This window comes from Zonotrichia albicollis, chromosome Z, assembly GCF_047830755.1.
Source record: "Zonotrichia albicollis isolate bZonAlb1 chromosome Z, bZonAlb1.hap1, whole genome shotgun sequence".
Taxonomy (NCBI): domain Eukaryota; kingdom Metazoa; phylum Chordata; class Aves; order Passeriformes; family Passerellidae; genus Zonotrichia; species Zonotrichia albicollis.
In genome coordinates this window covers 15977078-16001342 of record NC_133860.1, presented here as the reverse complement: position 1 = coordinate 16001342, position 24265 = coordinate 15977078, and the positions used below count along the sequence as shown (strand labels likewise).

At 58.5% G+C, this 24265-nt stretch overlaps 3 protein-coding genes across 3 annotated transcripts in view; 1 reads left to right on the top strand and 2 right to left on the bottom strand.

The window, feature by feature from the left end:
• Nucleotides 1-771: 771 nt before the first annotated feature.
• LOC102069794 (B-cell differentiation antigen CD72-like) lies at nt 772-7255 on the bottom strand. Its single transcript, XM_026798706.2, has 6 exons — nt 7114-7255; nt 6928-7029; nt 5495-5809; nt 5226-5377; nt 4547-4641; nt 772-4219 (listed from the first exon to the last, which is right to left on the bottom strand). The coding sequence occupies exons 1-6, from the start codon at nt 7241-7243 to the stop codon at nt 4072-4074; spliced, it is 942 nt and encodes a 313-aa protein (XP_026654507.2). The 5' UTR covers nt 7244-7255; the 3' UTR covers nt 772-4071.
• A 1615-nt stretch (nt 7256-8870) lies between these two features.
• On the top strand, nt 8871-13571 carry LOC102069607 (B-cell differentiation antigen CD72). Its single transcript, XM_074532540.1, has 8 exons — nt 8871-9039; nt 9125-9265; nt 9414-9500; nt 10031-10345; nt 10587-10735; nt 11068-11219; nt 12109-12276; nt 12618-13571. Exons 1-7 carry the CDS (start codon nt 8961-8963, stop codon nt 12245-12247), a joined length of 1062 nt encoding a protein of 353 aa, XP_074388641.1. The 5' UTR covers nt 8871-8960; the 3' UTR covers nt 12248-12276; nt 12618-13571.
• A 272-nt stretch (nt 13572-13843) lies between these two features.
• Nucleotides 13844-24265, bottom strand: part of TESK1 (testis associated actin remodelling kinase 1) — a 12982-nt gene continuing 2560 nt past the window's right edge. Inside the window, exons 2-10 of the mRNA XM_005496492.4 lie at nt 18797-18918; nt 18624-18672; nt 18273-18419; nt 18015-18097; nt 17250-17340; nt 16940-17023; nt 16397-16486; nt 16081-16231; nt 13844-15840 (exon numbers count right to left, since the gene is read on the bottom strand). Coding sequence (XP_005496549.1) covers nt 14804-15840; nt 16081-16231; nt 16397-16486; nt 16940-17023; nt 17250-17340; nt 18015-18097; nt 18273-18419; nt 18624-18672; nt 18797-18918 — 1854 coding nt within the window. The 3' untranslated portion in view covers nt 13844-14803. The remainder of the gene's footprint in view (nt 15841-16080; nt 16232-16396; nt 16487-16939; nt 17024-17249; nt 17341-18014; nt 18098-18272; nt 18420-18623; nt 18673-18796; nt 18919-24265) is intronic.

Genomic DNA, 24265 nt, shown 5'->3' with positions numbered 1-24265 from the left:
ACTGGGTTTTTCCAGCAGCCTGAAGTTCTGGGACAGACCTTGCTGGGACTCTCTCCCAGCACATGCAAAATACCAAACCCACAGCCAGGGCAGCCTGAGCAGCACTGGGAGGTGCATGGGGAAGGGTAGCTCTGTACCTAGGGGCTTGGGCCCTTCACAACACAGAGCAAGCTGAGCAGGAGGGAGGTCATTCACTCCCCAACCCCTAAAATGAGAATATATGGAGGAAAAAAAAAGACTTTTTTGCAAATAAAGCAACTACTTCTGCTTTTGTGGATACGAAGATGTGTCTGCACGCAGTATGGTCTCAGCCACACTCTGTCCCCTGACCACAATGGAGAAGGACAGGGGTGGGTTCCTTCCTGGGCTGCTGCTGCTGAGCTGCCTGCATGGCCCAGAGTGGGACCCACACTGACCTGCAGTGTGCTGAGGCTCTGCTCCTGCCCCCTGTGCCCTGCACACCCCAGTGAGGTGCCAGTGACATTCACTGCAAGATCCTGCTGCTGGGCTGGTGCTGACCGTGGCCAGGCTGGGTGGAACCCAGCTGTGCTCACTGCCACAGGGATGTCCCAGCACAGGGTGGGCACTGGGTGATGGTAGTGGGATCGTGGGGTGTGCCCATTGCCCATGGGCACTCAGCTTGTCACAGGCTTCCCATGGAAGAGTCTCAGATGTCTCGTTCCACAAAGCCATTTATTCACAGCACAGTAACACAGAAACAGCTCAAAATGGTTCCTCTGAGGAGGGGTACCCAACAAAGGAACACCTGGGCTTTTATCCCCTCAATGTCTGCTTGTGCTCAAGCCTTGCTCCTCTTCCTCTCTTCTCCTGCCCCCTCTCTGTGTCTATCCACCTTGCTTTCATCATCCTGCTCCTTCATTATGCAAAAGGTCAGCAGTTCCTGCCTCCTGAAGTGTCTCTCAGTGTCCGTGTATCCGTCTGGCACCTCTCGTCCTCCTGCCCTTTGCTATCCCCAGGCTGGCAGCTCACAGCCTCTTGCCTCGGGCTCCCACCTGAGCTCAGTCTGCTTTTCCATCTGCATCTCTGCCTGTGCCTTGCAGGCCCAGCTGCCTGGAGCAGAGGTGTTCCTCAACGAGGGACATCTGTACCAGCCTTCCAGCCCACTCTGCTGCCTTCCACGGCGGGGGGGGCTTGGTGAAGGTCGGTAAGATGCTGCCACTGAGTCCCTTTGAGGACTCTGTTAGTTTTCCTGGCTGCCCCTTGCCTCTGTCACTATTTGCTGCTGGCTCCTGCCTTGCCCTTTCTTATCCCTACATCTCCTGTCCTGGGCTGAGCTTTGTTGTCCTGCCTCCATGCCAGGAAGGAGATGCAGCACAGCTCCTGGGCATGTGACCATCCAGTGTGGATGGGGAATCCAGGCAGGATTTACCAACGGCAGGCAATGCCTGTGTGAACCTGCCTGCTGCTGTGGCAGCAATGGGCTGTGCATAAGAGGAGAGCAATGGGAGACATTTATCATGAACCTTTCAGGTCTGGCACTTGGTTTCCCATGGTCTCCTCACTGGCAAAGTGGGGATATATGAGAGCAGGAGTAGAGGAGAAGAGCTTGGGTGGAAAACCTGAATGGTGTGAGGGCTGCAGGGGATGTCAGAAACATCCCTGTTCCCCTGAATGCAGTTGCTGAAGGGTTGATCCTGGGGTTTGTGCTCCTTGGAGCCTTCATCAGTGCACTGGATGGAGGGTAGGGGGTAGCTCAGGCAGCTGGGGGGCAATACCACACCAGTAATGTGGGCAGGAGGGCAGGACTGGGTACAGAGAGGCCTGGGGAAATGGTTTTGTGGGAGCCTGCTGATACTGGAGTGTGTAAAAGTGCAAATCCTGCAGCTGGGAAGAAAGGTGAAGCCACATTTCAAGATGAGCAAGTAAGCAGCCGTGCTGAACCAGGCCAGGGAAAGCATGGACCAGAGGAAAGGATGGGGGCTGCAGTGTGTCCTTGGAGTGGGCAGTGGGGGCTGGAACTCAGGGCTTTGGGAGCAGGGAGGATATCTGGACTCTGCAGGACAAGCCAGACACAACAATCTTTGTTTTGCATGATAGCTGAGACTGTAGGGGACCTGCAGTCCTGTCCCAGCCTTGCCATGCCATTGGGCTGGCTCCACCAGCCTCCTTCTGTGGAAGCTTTCCTAGGAACTGCCCTCTCAGTCTGAAGCCATTTCCCCTTGTGCTCTTGCTAAAAGCCCTTGTGTAAAGTCTCTCTCCAGATTTCTTGTAGCCATTTTTGGTAGTGGAAAGCCACAGTAAGTTTTCCCTGAAGCCTTTTCTTCTCCAGGCTGAACAATCCCAATTCTCCTCACAGCAGAGCTGCTCCATCCCCCTGATCACCTTGGTGGCTCCTCTGTGCTGGCTCCAGCAGGTCCCTGTGGTTCCTGTGCTGGGAGCCCAGGGCTGGATGCAGTGCTCCAGGTGGGTCTCAGCAGAGCAGAGCAGAGGGGCAGAATCCCCTCCCTGCCCTGCTGCCCATGGGGCTCTGGGTGCAGCCCAGGACACGTTTGGCTCTCTGGGCTGGGAGTGCCATGGCTGGGCCATGTGCAGCCTCTCACCCACAGCACCCCCAAGCCCTTCTGGGCACGGCTGCTCTGGGGCTGCTCATGCCCAGCCTGGGCTGGTACCAGGGGCTGTCCCAGCCCAGGGGCAGCACCAGCACTTGGCCTTGTTAAACCCCATGGTGTTCCCATGGGCCACTCCTTGAGCTTGTCCGGGTCCCTCTGGATGGCATCCTGCCCTTCAGGTGTGTCAAACACCTCAGCTTGGTGTCATCTGCAAACTTGGTGAGGGTGCAGTTGATCCCACTGTTCACATTGTTGACAAAAGTACTGAATAACATTGGTCCCAAGGTGAATCCCTGAGGACCATCATCATCACCAGTGTCCAGTGAGGACACGGAGCCATTGAGCACTATCTTCTGGATGAAGCTGTCCAACCTCTTCCACTGCACAGTTCACCCATTGAATCCATTAATTTCAAATTTAGAGGAGGACTGTGTTGGAGGCTTTACAGAAGTCAGACAGATGCCACGTGCAGCCCTTCCCTTGTTCACTGGTGCAATCACTCCATTATAGAAGTGGTTGGTTGGGCAGGACTTGTGGTGAAGCTGTGCCAGCTGTCGCAGGTCTAGCTTAGCAAAATGGTTGCCAACACATTCCCCTGTCTGCAGAAACCCTGGCTGAGGCGGGGGGGGTCACCCTGGGTCCTGGACTGGGGTCTCTCGTCACCCTCCTTTGGCAGATAAGGTCCAGCCACATTCTTAGGGATCTTTCCCCCTTGGTGGGAGGGGTCTCCCTTTTTCCCCATGTTCCCAAGTCTCCCTAGTGCTCTTCCTCTCTCCCACTGTCTTATCAGTGCACCTCCATTTTTCAGAACCATCTTCATTTGCAGTTCCACTGTGCTCCCTTTCTTTCCATGGTTTCAGGATTCACACATTCACCTCCCATGGTCTTAGGGCTCTTCATTGCCCTCTTTTTCCTCCCATGGTTTCAGAGTTTCCTCATTCATCCACCACATTCTCAAAGCTCCCCAGCACTTCTCCACTCCCTAAATGGTCTCTGGCTTTCCAGCATTTTCTCATGCTGATGGCCCCACTGCCAGCAACCTTTCCAGGCAGGACCCATGGGCAGGTGATGAAGGCAGAAGAAAGGGGAGGACAAGAGCTGTCAATGCTGAGAGAAGGGACGGGCTGTAAATCCACAGGTCTCCCCAAAATGGACAGGTTGAGGACATCAGTGTGTCAAAAATATGCAAAAGGCAGATCCTGCACTCAGGCAGCCTTGGGGTAGCAAAGAAGGTGAGAGCTGGTCTCTGCACTGGAGCTGCATTGGCCAGGGCACACAGGGACATGCAGTGGCACAGTACAAAGCAGTATAACATGTGTTTGCTTGAGTGTGGGAGAGGGGAATAAGGACTGTTTTCCATAACCCTTGCTTTGAAATAGAGACAGTTTTCCCCAGCAGTTTTGCAATGCAATTGAGGCAAAGCGTGCCCCGGGGGCAGGATCCCAGGGTGCACACCCAGCTCCTGGTCCTGACTCCAGGGATGGAGCCAGGGTGGCAGCAGTCAGTCCTCGCCCAGAAAAAGAGGACGAGGCTCAGGCACACGGCTCAGATTTGGGGATTTCTCGCAGATCCACGGGTAGGGTTTGTTACATGGCTGATTCCACATTTCCCCAAGGACTAGTGACCAGCAGTCTGGAGAATGGCGTTTCCTAGGAAAGAAGGCACGTCTCAGGCCAGCAGTGACAACCTCCTCACCATGGACACCGCTTCCCATAGATCCCAGTGCTGCTGGGGCAGGCAAGGCACCTGGCACAGAGAGCAGCCTGAGGAAGTGTGACATTCCTCCTCCTGCTCTTCTTCTCTGCCACTTGGATATTTGGCACTGCACCCCAGAGCTTGGCTCTACCCTCATCCCCCTCCCTTGGGGCACTGCTCATGGGACCCCGTCAACCCTTTTGGGGTGTCACAGGGGCAAAACAGCACCTTTCTATCATGGCCAAAGGGCAGGGGCTTGTGCCAAGGATTCTTGCACTTACGAGGCATGTTTGCTCTCCATCCACATAGATCTCCTTGCCACATAAGGAGGTTTTCCTCCAATCCAGTAGTACGCCTTAGATGCATGCACAAAATACTAGGGGGGAGAGAAGCTGTCAGCCACCTGCTTCATGACCAGCACTTGCCAGGTGCCCAGGAGCCCCAGGGCTGGCTGTGCTTCTCCCATCAGACTGCCAGGATGGCAACCTGGGGCTCATGGTGCCACCCTGGGGCTCATGGTGCCACCCTGGCAGCTCCACAGATAGTGCTGCAGCTGGGGGTCTGCCCAGCACCCACCCTCTGTTGGGAATTTAGCTGATAAGGACTGGAAAAGTACAAAACCATGGCTAATTCCAAGTCCTGCACCTGCACAGATAACAGTGTCCTTGGGCCTAGCTGTGGTATAATAACAAACACTGAAAGAGACATGAGAAAAGAGAGATACCTAAGGAATGAGGATGAGTTAATGCTATAGTTTAACCAATAGATTGCTTGGCTTACAGAATAAGCTTATTATTTGCTGTATAAGTGTTTGATACTTTTTTTCAATAAACTGGACCAGAAAGACCTGAGGGTCTGGGACCGGACTGGACCTGAAAGGCCTGTGATGAACCAACTGGTGTCCTGGTCCCCTTCCTTTCGACAACCCTCCTGGGGTACCACAGCCCCCCTGCTCCATACCGGCACTGTCCATGGTGACCACTCATCCTGGACCAGCAGCTGAGCAGATCTCCTTTCACAGTCGTCCCTGCTCTGCTCCCAGGTCTTGTTTTTCACCGAGATGAAGAGGCACTTGCTCTTGAAGAGTACCCAGCCCCCTGAAGGGCAGCAATCTGGGGGCAGAGGCACAGCTCAGGTGTTCATCCTTCCATGGATGCTTGGGGAACTCAGCCCCCGCATCTCCTCAGTAGCAGCAGCATCACCTGTGCCCCAGCCCCGTCACGCTCTACCTGTGTTCACGCAGGCACGCAGGCTGCTCACGGCCCTCTCGCTGCTGTTGAGCCTCCCCTGCACCTCCTGCATCTCCCTCTCTGTCCTGCCCAGCACCCCCGTGATGCGGCGCAGCTCCAGGCTCAGCCTGTCCAGCTCCAGCTGGCTGATGTTGCCCTCGTGCCACGCGCGCTGCAGCTCCGCTCTGGCCCACGCCAGCTCCAGCTGGGTCTGCTCCAGGCTCTGCTCCTGCGCCCTCAGCTCCTGTGACAGGCGGCCCTGCTCGGCCTTGTGCTCACGGGAGGAGTCCTGCAGGCTGCGGGTGACCTGCCAGTCTGGGGACAGGGTGGGGTGAGCTGGGACACGAGCATGGGGCCCTGCCTGGGGCATGCCTCTGGCAAGGGAGAGTGGGATAAGAGTATCTGGCTGTGGGTGGAGATTGTCCTGGGGGTGCCAGTGGGAAGGGAATGGAAACCCCAGGGGTGGCAGGTGGAGGGGAGACATTGGAAGGCAGCAAGAGACAGTGGGAAGACAAGGAGAGTTGATGAGAAGGCAGTGGAAGGCAGTGGAAGGGAGCGGGAGGCAATGGGAAGGCAGTGGAAGGGAGTGGGATGCAGTGGGAGGCAATTGGAAGCAGTAGGAGGGTTTGGAGGGCAGTGGGAGGGAGTGAGAGGCAATGGGAACACAGTGGAAGGGAATGGGAGGCAATGGGAAGCAGTAGGAGGGTTTGGAGGGCAGTGGGAGGCAATGGGAAGCAGTGGGAAGAAAATGGGAAGGAAAAGGGAGGCAATGGGAAGCACAGGGAAGTCAGCAGGAGGTGGTGGGAATAAAATGGGGAGGCAACGTGAGGCAACGGGAGGAAGTGGAAGGAAGTGGGAGGCAATGTAAGACAGTGGGAAGTCAGTGGGAGGAAACAGGAGGTAGTGATGGGAAGGCGGTCAGAGGGATTAGGAGGCAATGGGAGGGAGTAGGAGGCAGTGGGAAGAAATGGGAGGCAATGGTTGGCAATGGGAGGCAGTGGGAAGACAGTGGGAGGAAATGGGAAGCAGTGATAGAGGGTGGGAGGCAGTGGGAGAGATTGGGAAGCAGCAGAAGGCAGTGAGATGGCAGTGGCTGGGCGGTGAGAAGACCATGGGAGGAAGTGACAGGGAGTGGGAGGCAGTGGGAGGGATTGGCAGGCAGTGGGAAGACAGAGGCAAGACCATGGGAAGGGGTGGGCGGTGGTGGGAAGGCAATGGAAAGGCAATGGAAGGGAATGGAAGAGACTAGGGGAGCCAAGGGGAGATAGTGGTAGGCAGTGAGAAAGGCAAAGGCAGTGTGGGGCAGCTCGTGCAGGCCATGCAGGAGCCCCGGAGCCCAGCCCAGGCCTTCTCCCTGGCAGCCCCTGCAGCCAGCCCTTCTCCCGGCCCAATGCCCTCCCGGCTGCCCCCACCCCCGGCAGCCACCGACTCACGGCAAACGCCCAGGGCCACCACGGCCACCAGCAGCAGCAGCAGCAGGAGCAGGCTGGCTACCAGCAGCACTGTGGGGACGCGCCATGGCCGGGTCCAGCGCCCTGCAAGAGAGGAGCACCAGCGGCATCACCCGTGGGCATCCCCCTGGTGCCCTGCATCCCCGCGGCTGCTCCCTGTGTCCCCACCTGGGCTGGGCTCTGCTGTCACCAGCCCCAGCGGTGACACGTTCTCGTAGGGACTGTCATCGTCGTCGGGCGCGGTGGACGGCGGCCGTGCCACGAACTTCAGGTCGGCATAGACCACACTCTGGGCCATGCCCCGGGTGGCCCTGCGGGCTCTGCTCTGCTTCAAATGAACACGCAGATGGCTGCTGCAGAAGCAGAAGTGTGGCGAGGAGTGACGGAAGGGAAAGTACGGCCACGGCAGCGGCATCCTGCCATTGGCCAGGCACCACTGTTGGGCTCCCCCTCCGCTCCCCGAAACAGCTCAGGGTCCCCTGGGATGGCACTGGGGTGGTGCAGCTTGGGGCTGGAGAGTGGGGCACAGCTGCAGGGCTCAGCCTACAGAGAATCCACCAGATTTCCTAGGGCAGGGCAGAGCAGGTCTGGCTTCCAGCTGGGAACAGGTCACTCTGCTGCTGACTCCATCCAGGATGGAATTTCTCTCTTCTTGGTGCTCTGCTGCAGGATCTGAGCATCACTGCTCTATTGCCTAAAAGAGACTCCCACACTGCAGCATGAGCTTTCACTTCTCCTCTCGTCAAGGCCACATCTCTCCACTCTGCCACCAAATACACTATGGAAAGCCACATCCCAGACACCAAAGTGTCATGATAAATGGCCCCGTTCTCTCCCCTCATCCCCATGCCAGTGCTTCCAAGCAGTAGAAGGCACACTGAGCAGTCACCCAGTAAATCCCACTGGCCTTTCCCTGCATGTCCTCCCTGGGTCTGGGCCCCTGCACGCCCAGGTGGACATGCTCCATTTTCTTCCAGGAGGTTGAGTAGAGGCTGCCCAACTTTTAGTTTTCTAAACCTCCTTCCCGTCCCCTTTAAATCTGGCATTGATTTTTTGATTTCTCCACTGAGGAAGAACTTCCCGTGGTCCTGCAGAGATGATGGACAGTGGCTATGTAACACTGTGCTCCCCCAGCACCACTGTGCACCTCCAGTGCTGTCCCAGGGACTGGCTGTGTTCAGATGTGCCCATCTGGCCATCTGAGAGACAGTGGGAGGCAATGGCAAGGCAGTGGAATGGAGTGGGAGGCAGTGGGAGGCAATGGGAAGCAGTGGGAGAGTTTGGGGGCACCCCTTCTGAAACCCACCCTTCTCTGGATGCAGTTCAGTAGAGACCTCTGAGACACTGAGGGCCTGGAGGGACCAAGACGGTGTTTGGAGGGACGAAGAAGGTGTTGTGAATGCTGGGATTGTGGTCTTGGGAAGGGAAGGCAAAGGGGACATCAGTGGTTTTTGTAGTTCTCCAGGGCTGTTTTGGAGCAATGCCAAAGCTGGGGTCTTCTTTGGCAGGGACCAGGGAGAGCATGAGAGGTAGTGGAACAAAATACATCATGGGGAAATTCCCACTCTCAGAGGCTGGGAGGGGAAATCTCAGTCTGTGAAGATCTCCAACGCTCCACAGAGCTGTCCACGCAGGCAATTTTCTCCTGTTTTCAGGCTTGCCCTGCTCTGCCCCGCAGTCCCCAGATTTGGGTCCATCCTTTGCTGTGCCCCTGCAGTGATACCTGGCTGTGCTGCCCTCACCCTGCCCCTGCCTAGGGCGACCATGAGAACTTTTAGGGCGTGGGAGGGGACGGGCTGGTGTTTCTGGGACCAATGAGAGGGTGCTGGTCCCCGCAGCCGTGCCTCACTAGTCCCATCTGCTAGAGTGCAGAGCAAACTTCTGCTTCTGCAGATGCTGGCTGCACTTCTCCTTTGCACCTCTGAGGGACGGCGCAGTCACCGGGAGCAAAGGGGACATCTCAGAGAGGCATCCCCAGGGCAGAGTGGGCTCAGGGCTCGCCCAGCGTTACCCACATGGCCCAGCTTTATGCTGACCTGAGGTTTGCCAAGGTGATGGGAGGCCGGAGCACGGCCAGCCAGGCACTGGAGGCAGGTGAGAGCCCACAGGCCCCACCACGCTGTCCCTGCCGTGCCCAGCCCCTCGGCCTCAGCTGCCCTCCCCTGTCTTCCTCCCACAGCCTTCAGCATGAACGAGGCAGAGAGCCCCTACGAGAGCAGCCAGCCAGCACTGGCAGGGCAGGATGGGGATGGAGATGGAGAGCCCAGCCCAGGTGAGCATCCAGCTGCATTCCAGCAGACCCAGGGTAGTTCTGGGCTGGGTCATGGGTGGTGTTTTGGGGTCCTCCCACTCCCATCACCCACACCTGTGCTGTCATGCCACCACTCTCCTGCTTGTATCCAGGAGGGAGGTCTGGGGGCTGCCAGGGGTTTTCCAGCTCCTCGGGTGATGTCTGTTGTGTCGTGCAGGGTGCTGGTCCCGTCGGTGGTGCATCCCTGTGGGGCTGCTGACAACTTGCCTGCTGCTGGTGGCCACCGTGGCCCTGGGGACTTGCTGTGAGTTGGGGGACTGTGAGCATCTAGGGCTGGGAATGTGAGCATCACACTCCCTGGGTTGGGTTGGGTTGAGGGGCATCTATCTGGGGTGGGCACTGTGGGTGAATGGAGGCATGCTCATGCACACTCACTGCTGAGTCCCTATGCTGTCTGCCACAAGCTGGCCTGTATCCCTCGCACGTCCCTCACACCGCCTTTGCCTCTCATCATCCCTCTTCCTCACCTTACTTTCAATTTCTGCTCCTTCTTTCCCATCCTGGCACTGTCCAGCCTCATATTGCTGTACCCTCCCTGCCCTTCACCTGCTGTGTCTGCTCCTATGCCCATCCTGCCTTGTCCTGCTCTCCCTGCAAGTTCCTACCCAACTCTTAGCCGTGCACTTCCCTGATGCATCCTTCCCTGCCACCTTTCCCATTCATGGTGGATAATCCCCTGCCTTACCCTGCCCGTCCCACTTGCCTTAAGCAGCGTCAGTCCCACATCCGATCTGCCCCATGCTCGTGTCCCAGCTCACCCCACTCTGTCCCCAGACTGGCAGGTCACCCGCAGCCTGCAGGACTCCTCCCGTGAGCACAAGGCCGAGCAGGGCCGCCTGTCACAGGAGCTGAGGGCGCAGGAGCAGAGCCTGGAGCAGACCCAGCTGGAGCTGGCGTGGGCCAGAGCGGAGCTGCAGCGCGCGTGGCACGAGGGCAACATCAGCCAGCTGGAGCTGGACAGGCTGAGCCTGGAGCTGCGCCGCGTCACGGGGGTGCTGGGCAGGACAGAGAGGGAGATGCAGGAGGTGCAGGGGAGGCTCAACAGCAGCGAGAGCACCGTGGCCCTCCTGCGCTCCTGCACAGCCATAGGTAAGGTGCTGATGGAGCAGGGAGGGGGTGCTCCAGCACTGGCACTGCTCAGCAGGTGCCAAGGGCCAAGTGCTGGCTTTTTTGACCCCAAGGCAGGGACAGAGTGGTCCAAGAGCTGAAGCAGTGCTGAAGCAGACACTGGGCTTGTGATGCCTGCTGGGAAGGTGTGGGGCTGTTCCTTGTCACCCCCCAGGGCATCTGTGGCTGAGCAAGCCCCTCAGCTGTGCCCCTACCCCCACAGATTGCTGCCCTTCGGGCTGGCTGCTGTACAGGGGCAAGTGCCTCTTCATCTCCTCGGAGAAGAAGACGTGGGAAGACAGCAGAGATGAGTGTGAGAAGACATATTCTCAGCTCCTGGTCACCAAATCCTGGAGTCGTTGGACTGTGCCGGTAGGGTGCTGGGGGAGCTGAGGGCAGGGGATGGTGTGTCCAGGCACGAGGTCCCCAGGTGGGCTAGCACGGTTCTGGGGGTTCCCTGTCCTGCCAAAACATTGGAGAGTGCAAGGCTCTTTTCTGGAGCACATGGCTGGTGGTTGACATGGGATAGAAGGGCTCTGGCACCCCTGGATGCTTCCCAAGCTGGACCAGGGCACCAGGGCTCAAGAACTTCCAGCCCCAGGGACTCCTTGGGAAGATGATCACCCTACTGTGAAGTAAATAGTACTGCAGTACATGGGTGCCATGGAATAAGACATGGAAAAGCACTTTTTCTTCTTCTCAAGACCTTTCTGAAGAATGCAGATGTCCCATACTGGATTGGATTGCAGAAGGGCAGTTTTCCCTGGTATGACTATGGCTGGCTGGAGGAAGAGGACCCAGACAGCGAGGGAGGCTCTGAGGCTTGGTTCTGGGTGGATGGCTCCCTTTATGAAAGGTACATGGCAGCACTGCCTCTTCCCAAAACTCCCCTCCTCTGGCATGGCTCTAGGAAGGGTTTTAAACACCACCAGTACCCAGCTCGAGGCAGAGGCCCTGGGGAGCAAAGAGCATCAGAGCAGCAGGGACTGAGGGAAGGTGGGTGCAGAGGTGTGATGAGGTACTCAGAGGACACACAAATGGAAAGCCAGGACTCAGGGGGGTGGGTAAAATGCAGGGCAAGAGAAGCAGGGGCCAGCAAGAGTGGACAGAAGAACCCCCAAATTTTATCTGGGGCCTAAGCAAGGTGTTAGAGCACCATGCCTACCTCCCACATACTTTCTTAATTCCTCTCCAAAGGGAGATCACAGCCTTCTGTGGAGAATCCTGGGCTCCTCCCTGCCACGTGCACCACCTCCTCAGCTCACTGCCGCTTCCTCTTGCAGTGTCTGAGAGCACTGGGGAGGAACAAGCCTGTCTGGCCAGGTTCTGGGGTGCTGGCCCTCCATCCTCAGCCCCGCCACGGGAGCTGTGCCCAGAGCGGAGCCAGGCTCAGGCCAGATCCTCTGGTTGTCCTTGTGTCCTCAGGGAGGACCTGGCTCTCCCCAATGCAGGCATGAACAACTCCAGCAGCAAAGCTAAGAGGGGGCAGGCTAAAGGGGTGTCACAGGCACTGCAAACCTTTTACAGTGTTTCTCATCCTGTCCAGGGAAATGCATGAATGCATCAGCTGAGCCTTCAGCCTGTGAAATCAGTAGGGGAGGACTGGGAGATCCCCCTTTGACTGCGGCATCCAACCCCTCCTCTGCCAGTGTACAAAAGGCAGTTGTCAGCAGCGGCAGCTGCCTCGGCAGGGTTTGTAGAACGAACATGTCAGTGCCTGATGTGTTGTTTGTTTCCCCATTCAGGCCGTGGCAGTCAAAATCGAACGGAACCTGTGCCGTAATAAGCCGTGGGAGCATCAAACCCGAGCAGTGCACTGGTCCCAGTGACCTGCACCTCTGGATCTGTGAGAAGGCAGCAGGGCCAAGCCTCCCTTTCAAGTGAGGATGGCTGCTGGCCCCAGCACTGCTGTGGTGAGTCCTGCTGAGTCAGGGACACATGGGCCCTGTGGGTTGTGCCTGGAGGAAGGCAGGGAGCCTGCAGCTCTGCCTCTGGGATATCGACTTCCTCTCCCATGGAAAGGGAGAGGAATGCAGTCACTTCCCTGTGCTGGATGGACCCTGCCTCCATCCCTTCGCTGCCATGGGTGTTCTGGGTCTGAGGTAGCTCAAGAGCTGAAGCGATGGCTCAGCTAAGGGGAGAGATGGGGGAAAACCCTTTGCAAGGTTCTTTCCCAGCCCCATTGCATGTGTTGGAGGCTGGGCAGCATCTCACCTTCACGTCCACCCTCACCCTCCTCTGCTTCCCCCTGCAGCACCTGCACCCTGCACCGCCTCTGCTCCAACCTCGCTGTGTCCCTGCCCAGGATGTCCCATCCATTCCAGCCAACCCCTTCCCTCCCACACCCCGCTGCCCCTGGGCCACCCAGGGCCTTCCCTGCGATGCCCAGCAGCATGGATGCCTCCAGCTGGTGTGCTCTGGCCGAGTGGCACAGGCTCCATAGACAACCCCACACCTGCATGGGACACTTTGGGTCCTCCTGAGCACAGCAGCTGTGGGCACTGGGGAGCTCAGAACCAGCTACAGAATGGATCAAGCTCTGGAACTCAGCGCTGGAGCCGTGCCACACACCCAGCATGGAGAGAGCTGTGGTGCTGTGGCATGTCAGGAGCAGGAGCTGGGGACAGCCCAGCCCCATCCCCACACAGTCCCCTCCCCACAGCAGGAGTTTTCTTCTTCACCCCATCGCAGGAGCAGCTTGGCCATGGCTTTCAGACAACCCAGCACTCGGCGGCCTCAGCAAAGCTCAGCACCCAAGGAGGGAAGCTGAGCCTGAACTGGTCCCTGCCTGTGCTGACATTTGGGGATTTTTTTGCGCTAATTAGAAAGTAGAGCAATGACCCTTAGGGTCCCATGGTGTGATTGTGCTTTTCAAAAGCAAAAGTTAACTCAGGCACTTGTAGCAGGCTGACGCTTTGCAAGACAACTCATCAGGACTTAAAATAGCTGCTAGACACGTGCACATGTGAAGATTAAGCAAAGCAGCTCTGATGTAACACTGTGGCCAGGTGAGAGCAGAGGAAGTGATGTTCAACCAGGCGAAAATGCTCTCAGTCTATGATAAGGTTGTGTGTGCCATATATAGCTGATGAACTGCTGTGTGAGTAAGCTTGCATGAAGAGGAAAAGGGTGTTAAAGGCAGGCTTTTTGGAGGGGGCACGTGTCACTCATCTGTCTTGTCTGCTGGCTAAACTCACTTTATACCAATAAAGAGACCCAGTTTTTCTGCTCTTTGTTTTCTTGTACACCACAGCAAAAACTGTGGATTCAAGGGCATGAACCCAAAGAACCTAAATAATGAAAATGAATTTGTCTGAAGGCATCTCAATTGCGATGGGTGCTTTAGGGGAGTTGAGATCTTGGGTTGAGCCAGGCTGGTTTGCAGTCCTGGAGGAGTTCCCCAGAGTGCCCAGGCAAGACCACGCAACCTTCTGGGCCCACATCTGACGTGCATCCAAGAGACAGTGCCAACAGTCGGAGTTGCTAGGACATTCAGTTTTTATTGAACACTTTAAATAAGCTGGGTATATATTACTAGCAATTATTATTAATAATAATAAAAAACACAAAGAGTTCTGCATTCACCAGTGCATTGTGCAGGAGGGAGGAAAGCCGGCTCCCACCCTTGCCGGGGGCCAGGCAGCCTAGCTGTGCTGCCCACTGGCCCCATCCCCATGATGCCAGGATGGCATCCTGGCCCCTCTGCCAGCATCCTGCTCCCAAACCTGCGTGCCAGGGAGATGTGAGGGAACTGTGCTGACTCAGCACCCAACCCTCAGCATCGGTCAGGCAGGGACAACCCTAGTGCTGGCAATCCTCCCCATGCACTGCCCACAGGCATTGCCCCTCTACGGTCCCCTGCCCTCTTCTCCCCATGTCAGGGACTGGCTGTGCTCCCCACGCTTGTGGACACACACCACCAGCCCCCCAGGATCCCCAAAAACACACATACACACGCTGACCTCTCTACCCCAGCCCAGTCCCTCTCACCCACCTGGGTGCAGGGAACTCCCAGGTCTCCCAAGGTAGCACGTTCATTGTAAACCCCTCTGCAAGAGCCTGCAGGAATGTGAGCCCTTGGGGAAAGGGGGTCCTGGATCCAGGGCTTGAGCCCCGTGGCCCCCGCGGGGGACCAGCCCTGCCGCTTGGGGCAGTGCTCAGGGCAGCAGTGTTATTGCACTTTGGTCCCCAGCAGAGACCCAGCCCACCTCCAGGGTTCCCTGCAGATCCCCAAGGCTGATCCTGGTGGGGTGGGTGCCTGAGTGCCTGGGCAGCGCCGCGGCAGCCACAGCACTTGGCACCACGGCCACTGGTGGCCACCACGTGCCAAGTGATGACAGACTGTGGGGATGTGCCAGGCTCCTGCACTGCCCAGTGCTGTGGCTGCAGAGGGGTGCAAGGGGCAGCTGGACTCAGCCCCACTCCCCAAGGTCCCCATCACTAGGACTGTGCCTCCGGCAGCTTCAGGCTGGGCTCAGCCAGCACTGGCCCCGGGGCTTTCTGGTGTTGGCCCCGGTCGTGGCAGATGAGGCTTTTGGCCTCGCAGTTGAGGTTCTGGTAGCGGGGCGGGCTGGGCGCTGGCCGGTGGCAGATGGAGGCAAAGCTGAAGGGACTGAGGCAGCAGCCAGGGCAGGGTAGCACTTCATCCTGCTCCAGCATGGCACTGGAGCTGTGCCCAGGCAGCATGGCTGAGCGCTCCGTCCGCTCCAGCGCTGCTGCGCAGGAGATACTGAGCTCAGAGGAGCCGTGCTCCAGCCCGCTGCCCCAGGCCAGAGGTTTGCTGACCATCATGTGGTTGTTGTTGATGAGGAGCCCGTTGGGGGCCCGCACGTCTGGCTGCCAGGCCCGTGTGCCCGAGGATGAGGTGCAGATGAAGTTGCTGTTGAGGGGCAGCGGGCCGGGCTGCGGCCGCTTGGAGCTGTCTGGGCCACAGTCCATCTGCTCCTCTGCCTTGGAGCTGGCGCTGGGGGCTCCTCCCCACACTGGGGGACGAAGGAGGGCGGGGGACTGGGGGTCGTCAGTGGGATGAGAGGACCCCATAGCCAGCTCCAGGCCCCCCCGGTGGGGCAGCTCGGGAGAGGAGGGCAGAGAGTGGCACTTGCGGGGGCTGCTGGCGGGCACTGAGAAGTCGCACTGCACCTCCACGGCGGGCTCGGGCGTCACGGGGTTGCTGAGCTGCAGCGGGGCGGGGGGTGGCAGGTCGAAGGTGAGCGAGATGACCGACTTGCTCGGCGTGTCAAAGAGCTTGATCTTCCCCCCCTTCAGGTCCTCACGCTGGGAGAAGGGGTTGACACGGGGGGATGTCTCCTTGGACCTGGCCCCGCTGTAAGGCTCCAGTGGCTGCAGCAGGGTGGGTGACTTGGAAGGGAACATGTCAGACTGGCTGCGGGACAGGCGCTGGTCTGGCTGCAGGTGCTGTGTCCCCAGCTCACGCAGGGGCGACTGCTCGGTGTGGCTGCCTGACCTCCTGGCCACCCCTGGGCATGGGCACAGGAGAGTGTCACCAGCAGCCAGCAGCTGCCCCTGTGGGGTGCTATGGGGTGTCGAGCACCCAACAAGGTAGGGGTGCACCCCAAGGGAGGAACAGGGACCAGCTCTATCCCACAGACCTCACACACCCCTGTCTCCTCCCCTACAGCTGATGGGGTGGGATGGGAAACCCCACACTCCCCCACCTTTCCACCCTGCTACAGCCTGTGCCCGAGGCGCCCACGTACCAGTGAGTGTGGCTGCAGCTCCAGATGCAGGCAGACTCTCCCCGATGCCAAACAGGGGGGTCCTGGCACCCTCGGCGCCCAGCTGGTGCTGCAGGATGCTCTCCAGGCACTGCGTGATTTCCAGGAATGAGGGGCGGGAGGTGGGCTCCATCTGTGGGCAGCAGGGATTCCCCGTCAGGGCTGTGCCTCCTCAAGCACCCCAGGGAGCCCTGCAGAGCAGAGGCAGCTCCCTGCTCGCCCTGTGAGCAGGCCAGGCAGCCTGTCCTGCCCGCCTGCCCTGGCTGGGAAGGGCAGCCAGCGGAGGTGGGAGTCTCACACTGCAGCAGTGAAAAGCCAGCTGGAGGAAGGCCGCTGGGCAGTCAATTCCCACCATGGTGCGGAAAGTGGTGATGTCCAGACCAAAATCCTGCACCAGGGAAAGGAAGAAGAGTAAGGCTGGGTCTCCTAGGGCACCACAAGGCCCAGGGGATCCAACATGGGCTGGCCCCCTACCCCCTGCACTGTCACACAGGACTGTGGATCTGGAAGCACCCCAGCAGGGACACAGCAGGGGAGGACTCTGATGTCACCCCAAATTGGGCTAAGGTTGGGGGATATTATGACACACATACCACTTCTGCCCTCTGCCTTAATGTAACTGCCCTTTTCTCCTTTCCAGGCTCACTGTGGGTTCTGAGGTTACCAGCAGAGACCATCCCTCCCTGGGCAGCAAGTGGAACACAGCACCCTAGCCCTGAGATGTGGGACCAGTTCTGCACATGGGTCTCTGCCCCATACAGAATGGCCCCCCCTTGTTTGATGAAATGGCCCCAGCCCCAGTGCTGCTGCCCACAACTCCCCGTTCCCATCCCAGAGTCACCTCAGTGCGGGGCAGGTAGTCGGGGTCAGCTGGCACACGAGCGATGGTCTCACACAGGATGATGCCGTATGCAAACACATCGGCCTGCAGAGAGCAGGGACTCGTCAGCGCACCCTGCAGCCCCCAGCTGATGTACCCACCATGCTGCAAGGCCACAGCCCTTCTCCTCCCTGCAGCGCCACACTGGGGCTCTGGCACCTTGTCACCTTAGGGATGCCCAATTCCTTTCCGCTGGATGCACCTCAGGACTGCAAACCACTGGCAGCACACAGCACGAGCCTGAGTAAAGCCCCACACAGGGCAGCCTCACCTTCTCGTTGTAGATCTCCCCACGCAGCACCTCGGGTGCCATCCAGTACGGGGAGCCCACCACGGCCAGCGGCTCCTTCTCGCTGCCCTCACTGGGAGATAAGGGGAATATCAGAGGCTGCCCAGTCCCCTACATGCCCAACCTCCCATCCCCCTGCTGCAGCAGCCCAGATCACCATCTCTATCTCCTTTCCTGGGCTAAGCCTCTTCCATGTGCTCTACAAACTTATCTCTCCTCAGTCACATCCCCCTCTTCTCCACCTCCTCCTAGCCATTCCCAAACTGCTCCTGGAGTCTGCCCTGCCAGGGACTATCTCACCACCCCCACTCCCATGGCAGCACCTCTCTGGCTACAGACATCACTATCGTGGGAGAGGCTGTGAGAAGGTCAGAGAAAAGAATGCTAAGCAATTCTTGTCTTCACTTGCTGCACCTGTTGTTGAGAACATGTGGAATGTGTTATGGAGAGTTGTTTACCAAACGGTGATTTCTTAACTGGCCATTGGTTTGGATTGAAAGAACGACTGGATTCACCTATATCGTGACCACCTGGTGAGGGTGATGGGTTTCTTAATAAGTGCAGTATAATAAAGTGATTGATCAGCCTTCTGAGAGTCATGGAGTCAATGCTAATTACTGCTCCTTTGGGGATGCCCTGCGGTCATTCCCACCCATTTAGCTGCATCCCCAAGGTCCATCCCTCTCCAGCTTCTGCTCTGAGTGGGCTCCAGGGATGGGGATGGGCAGGTGGATGCTGCCCACGTACCTGTAGGTGGGGATCTTTTCTGCCAAGCCGAAGTCACCCACTACAGCTGTGTAGCCACTGGCCTCGCAGCGCACCAGGCAGTTCTGTGGGCACAGGAGGACCTGTCACACCAAGTGCACCAGCCCTACCTCCCTGGCCAGTGTTTTCAGCATGCCCCAGCATAGCCTCCTGCTCCCCAGCCTGCCACACCTCGGCCAGCAAGGAAGCAACACGGGGACGGGACAACATGGGAATGCGGTGCCCTGGGACATCCTGTACCTTGGAGGTGAGGTCACGGTGGAAAATGCCCTTGGAGTGCAGGTAGCGTAGGCCATGGGCGATGTCGAGGGCCAGCTTGACACGCATGGACCAGGAGAGGGGCACAGGGCTGTCCAGCAGCTGCTCCAGGTTCCCACCGTTGATGTACTGATGGGGAGAGCCAGGCCATTGCACTACAGCATCGCTCCCCATCTTTCCTCCTAATGCATATTCCAACCAACCCACACCACAGCCTCCCAGCAGGCCTTGTCTGCACATGTCACAGGCCAAGAATGTGTCCCCATAGGCGTCACTGTCCCTTCCCCAGGCTTGCAGGAACCCCGAGACTCACGGCTGTTGCCACACTCTTACCTCTGTCAGTGCATGCAGCTGTCCCTGGTGCACACACACCCCCATGAACCTGTGAGACAGAGGAGATCTGAGGGTGGCTGTGGCAGGGACCAGCCCCAACAGCTTATCCACCATCAGCTCCAAACTCCCAGGCCAGGGAAAAAGGGGGCTGGCAGTGGGGGAGCAGGTCCTACCTGAGGATGTTGGGGTGTGAGAGGCGGTTCATGAGCTGCACCTCCCGCAGCATGTTGCCCCGGTTGCTGGTCAGCTTGTTCATCTTCAGCACCATGATCTGCCCCGACTGGCGGTGCCGCACCTGGAGGGGATGCAGGGAAGGCTGAGCCCCACCTCTGCAGCCCCCATGGACACCAGGCTTCACCCGGCTCCCACCCTGTGGGATCTCAGCACCTCAGGACTGAGGTGCCGAGTCACCGAGACCACCCTTGGGGGGCTCGGGAGTCCTGGAATGTTGCCAGAAGTGTCTGGTGGCTGGACTTTGATCCTACACAGGAGATGACACTTGTATGAGGATAGGAGGATTTCACCGGAGTGAATGGTGAAGGGATTAGTTAATTAGAGAGTGAAACACAGGGTTTAGGATTTCTGTACAGGGGGGTTTAGAGAAGTAAGATGGAGGAACTGAGGCGTGTCCTGTCCTTCTTCTTCTTCTTCTTCTCCTCCATCTTCTGTGGTGATGGTGGCACTTTGGGATTGGTCATTACTAAAAGTGCACTGGTCAATAAGGGTGAAAGGTATTGGGGAAAAATGATAAATATTGTACACGTAACTTTGGGTATAAAGATAGGTGACCGCCCGGAGGGCGGAGGAGTGTGCTCATGGCTGGCTGCTGAGCAGACCTCTGTCGGGCCGAGAGAAAATCTTTTAGATAAACAATTAATAAACACCGAGACCGAGAAAAGAACTGAAGCCTCTTCTCGTCCTTTGAAACGCGGGCTGCCCCAAGGTCACCCCGGGCCTTTCCAGGCCATCCAAACAGCCGAAAATCGGACACCACCCCAGCCCAGAGAGGGGAGCTAAGCATCCCACGGCACCCCAGGGACCACCAGGGCTAGGGGGGCACTTTCCCCACGTCTCCAAGCACTCCCAGGACAGATGACACACAGCCCCATCCCTCCTGGGGCATCCTGCTTGTTATGCTCCCTCCACCATGCTACACTGCCCTGAACTCTGAGAGGCAACAACAGCTCCATAAGCTGTGAGCCCAGCTCCAATGTAAGAACAGGCAGGTAGTGGATTGGGGAGGATCAGGGAGGACTTGTTTTGGGTCAGCACCACCCAGCCAGACCCTACCAGCATGGGGTGGAGCAAAGAGGGGGTACACTGCCCCTCGGAACCAGCTCTAGGTGTGGCCAGCTGTAGTGCTTGACCCTAGCCTGGCAGGGCATGGAGCCTAGATGAGCTGTATATTTAGCCAGCCCCAGCGCAACACTGTCATGCGATCTGGGGGCCTGGTCCCCCGCCAAGAACAGCAGCTGGAGCATGGCCAAGCATGGACACCCTGTCCATCTGCAGCTCCCTGGCATGTGGTGCAAGGGAAGAGCAGGGGATGCCCTGACCTAACACTGTTGTGGTGGGACCAAACCAGTGTTGAGGGTCCCCTCCTGAGCAGGTGCAGGGGGTGGGATGCCAGCCCCGCCTTGGAGCAGCAGCTGCCCAGGGAGACAACCCAGTGGATCCCAGCTGCCCCCCAGCACACACGGAGCTGTGCACGGAGGCACAGGCATTCCTCAGTGCTGCCGTCAGCTCCCTGCTCTTCTCCTTTTTAGTCAATGCTGGTTGAGGCTGCTGAGCTGGTGCCAGCCCTGGCCAGCCCCACAACACCCCCACAACACCCCTCACGTCAGGGATTGCCTTCCCAGGAAAAACACAGGGGGTTGGCAGGAGGCAGGATGTCCAGCACCCCTGTCCTGCTCCCAGCTTGGCCCTTGTCCCCACCACAACAGAGGGAGGCTGGCATGCTGGCCCCTCCAGAGCTCTCCTCTCACCCATGGCCAGCACTGCTCCTGGGGTGCATGCCACGATGGGGATCTATCCAGCAGAAAACACCCAGGGGATGGAGCAGCAGCACATCCCTTCAAGAGGCCCTGGGGAAAATGAGTGCTCTATGAAAGTCCTTCTACATGTCTGTGTGCACTGATGCCAAACCAGTCCCAGTCAGAGTGGAAGTGAGAGGCAATAACTGTGTTGTGCCACCATCAGCTCCCTGAGCTCATGCAGAGGCTTTGAATAATTCAGCAGACACCTGCCTGTGGGCACTCTGCTCCAGTTACACCTGTGCCACCTCCAGCCAGCCCCTGAGAGCCAGCTGGCACTCCTGACCCACCGACAGGGGCCACGTGACAGCAGAGCTCGGAGTGGACCCTGACGAGTGGCAAGGGGACACCCGGACACCTGCCACCACAGGCCCCTATCCTGGCACCCACCATGCTGCAGGGAGAAGGGAGGGCGGATTTCCCCACGCCTCCTCCTTGCTGAGCACTGGACACACTGAGCTCCTGGGTTCAGGGAGAGCCTGTCCCAGGGTGAAACTGCAGAGCCTGCTGTGGGGAGCGCCCAGAGCGCTCCCTCTAATGGGGCTCCAATCCTCCCTGTGCTCACTGCCCTGCTCATCACACCACTGCCCAGCAGCACCTGGAACTGCTGACAATGCCATCCTGACACCCCAGGACTCCTTGGTCACACCTGGACCAAGGGCAAGGGGAAACCCCACCCCATCTCACCCATCGCTGTCCTTCCTCCACTGCATCCCTGTCGGTGGGGCAGCTGAGGGCAGCACCAGAAACAGAAACTGGGCTCTCAGCCAGGCTTCAGTGCAGGCTTTAAGGAGGTGGCCTGTGTGACCAAAGCAGGGTGGGCACAGTCTCCCTTGGTCCCTCCAGCTCCCCATGGAGCCGGGGGTTGAGGAAGGCAGAGCCTGGACAAGGCCAGCAGGATCCACAGCCTTGCCCAGCCTCTGGCACTGGGTGCTGCCCAGCAAAAGCTATCATTCCTGACCCAGCTCTCCTGGTGGCAGTGCTTCCTTCCCTTCCCACGCCACGTGGGGCTGGCAGGACTGGCTGGGTCAGTTTGGCTGGCACCAGCAGCTGCCAGACAGCAGGACCGGGCTCAGTGTTGCAGGCAGGCTCATGCCCGCCGGGATGGCTGGAGGCGGCATGGCTCCGGCGCCACGCGCCCACTCCAGGAATGCCCAGGAATGCCGTGTGGCACGCACAGTGCTGGCACTTGGTGGCCACGGCCGCAGGTCTGGCCAGCTCCCTGCCAGCAGTGGCAGCCCTGCATCAGGGAACAGCATCTGGTGGGCGCCAGCTCAGCCCCACACGGTCGGGAGGTGCCGTGGCTGAATTCCTCATTGAAAAGCCACCTGCCATTGGAATGGGCTGAGTGAGGGCTGAGCGCAGTCACATGGGGTTGGACACCTTTAGACTGGAGGAGAGGAAGCCTGGGGGAGGGACGGTCTTGTGAAAGCCGCTTCTTCAGGAATTATCCCAGGGATCCCAGGAGCTCCTGCCCAGTACAGCCCTGCCCCAATGTCTTTTTCCATGATTCCACTCCCATGGGGCATGATGTCCTTGAGGCTGTCCAATGAACTCACTTGTGAGGCCCTGTTCTGCCATCTCCCCTGCAAGGCGAGCCCACACCTGGGACAGCTCAAAGCCAGCCCAGGCCTGGGACAGCAGGGAAGGAGTTAGGCTCCCTTTCCATGACTCCCACAGGCACTGCCCAGTTTACCCAGTCTGTCCAGGTGCTAGCACCAGCCCAGCACCCTGGCACCCCCTGACACAGACCCAGCAGCAAAGGGCATCAGCTGTGGCTGCAGGGGGCTCGAAGCCCCCCACTAAGGAGGTTTCCTCCCATCCAGAGAAGGCAGCAGGCAGCACAACCTCCTCGGGCAGGAAGGTGTCCCCTCTCGCCTCTCTCATGCACCCTGGCACGGTGCCCAGGAATCCCAGCGCATTCCCCGGAGCTGAGCTCAGCCGGGCAGCCTGTGTGGGGCTGCAGGGGGAGGGCATGCCACTTGTCCCCCACCCAGGAAACAGGCAAGTCCTCACCCCTCACCGATGCTCCCCGGCATCCCACATGGCCGGTGCATTCAGGGGTTCCGCGGGTGAGCCAGGGTGCCGTGGCATGTTGGTCCCCATCTGCCACCACCACACAGGGCTGGGGGATGGGCCGGGCTGGCGGCAGCCCCAGCCTGGGCACAAGGGATCTGAGCTCTTTTAACAGCGGAAATTAGAGTCTTATTTAAAGAGCATGCTAATCAGAGCGAGCAGACGGCCTGCTCCCTCCCCACAGCCGGCGCTCCCGTCTAGACATGGGGCAAAGCTCCCTGACATCTCCCCATCCGGAGGTCTCAGCAGCCACCACCCGGCAGCCTGCACTGGGGACAGCCTGGCACACAGCCCCACTCTCTGCTCATTGCCCTGCCCCACACAGGCAGGGCACAGTCACACAGGGACACCATCCTGCACCCGTCACCCCTGAGAGTTCTGTGGGGGACACAGGAGGGGACAAGGGAGCTTGCAATGCCACCGGTAACCCACAGCCACCCACAACAACTGCATCTGAGCTCACAGGAATCACAGTAACACAACAGGCTGGGACTGGAAAGCGTGCTCATCAAATGGAAAAGGCAGAATCAGTCAAGACAGACTTTGAGGATGAGACAAAGCACCTGTTCCTGGAGGGTGCTTGAGCACCAGCATCCCCCACCTCCTGTTCTCCCAGGGCACAGCAGGGGCCGGGCAGTGCCAGTGTTACACTGTGGTGGCAGATCACTGCCTGGCCTGGCTGGCAAGGCTGGAGCATGCCCTGTGACAAAGCAGGAGAGGGGCTGGCAGGTCTCCAGCTGGTCAGCACAACACGTTTCCTGTGCCCAGGACTCCCAAGCGGCAGCTGCAGGGCCAGGGCTGCTCCCAGCCTTGCCGTGGCTGGCTGACCTTGGCTAATTCACTTCCTCCCTGCCTGCCTTAGTTTCCCCATCAGTGTCACGCTGCTTCATTCTGCTCTGTAAAACGAGGCAAGGTCCCTGATGAAGGGCAGCAGATAAGAGGAAGGGACTTGCTCCATTAGTTGCACCGGAAAATTGGAAGTAAATAGAAAACTCCAAAGGTTGGTGGGGAAGTGAGCAGAGATGGGCAAGTGACAGTGATGCCAAAACCCTCTCCTGAGCTATGCCCATGCTGGGAGCTGCTAAACCACACAAACACACATACACAACATGGAAATGGGGTGCTGGACAGAGCACATCATAGAGCTGCACCCTGGGAGATGGCATTTCCAAGAGGATGTGCAACATCAGGGCACAAGGCTGAGATTCAGATGAGTGAAGGCCTCTGGATAGAGCCCCAAGGATGCTGCCCACAGTCCCTGTGTCTGCTGCAGCCAGCACATGGGAAAGTAAGACAGGGATTTGAGGAAGAGATGCAACAATGGTTTAAGGGCTGGAGAAAATGCCTGGCACAAACAGACCTGGCTCAATCTGCTCAGTCAATTGGAAATATAGAGGTGGCTTCCTGCAATGTCTATGTATCTGAGAAAATGGGGGGGGCTAGTGCCTCTGAAATTGCACAGGGAAAGGCACTGAGAACCAGCTGCTCCAGAGGGAAAACAGCCCTGCTCTGCAGCACAGTGGGGAATCAGCT

Coding starts and splice junctions, on each gene's coding strand:
- LOC102069794 (XM_026798706.2), bottom strand. CDS start 7,243: ATGGCCCAGAGTGTGGTCTATGCCGACCTGAAGTTCGTGGCACGGCCG. Junction 5,810..6,927: donor GGTGGCCCTGGGCGTTTGCC/GTGAGTCGGTGG, acceptor CCCTGTCCCCAG/ACTGGCAGGTCACCCGCAGC. Junction 5,378..5,494: donor GCGTGCCTGCGTGAACACAG/GTAGAGCGTGAC, acceptor CTCTGCCCCCAG/ATTGCTGCCCTTCAGGGGGC.
- LOC102069607 (XM_074532540.1), top strand. CDS start 8,961: ATGGCCCAGCTTTATGCTGACCTGAGGTTTGCCAAGGTGATGGGAGGC. Junction 9,501..10,030: donor CGTGGCCCTGGGGACTTGCT/GTGAGTTGGGGG, acceptor CTCTGTCCCCAG/ACTGGCAGGTCACCCGCAGC. Junction 10,346..10,586: donor GCGCTCCTGCACAGCCATAG/GTAAGGTGCTGA, acceptor CTACCCCCACAG/ATTGCTGCCCTTCGGGCTGG.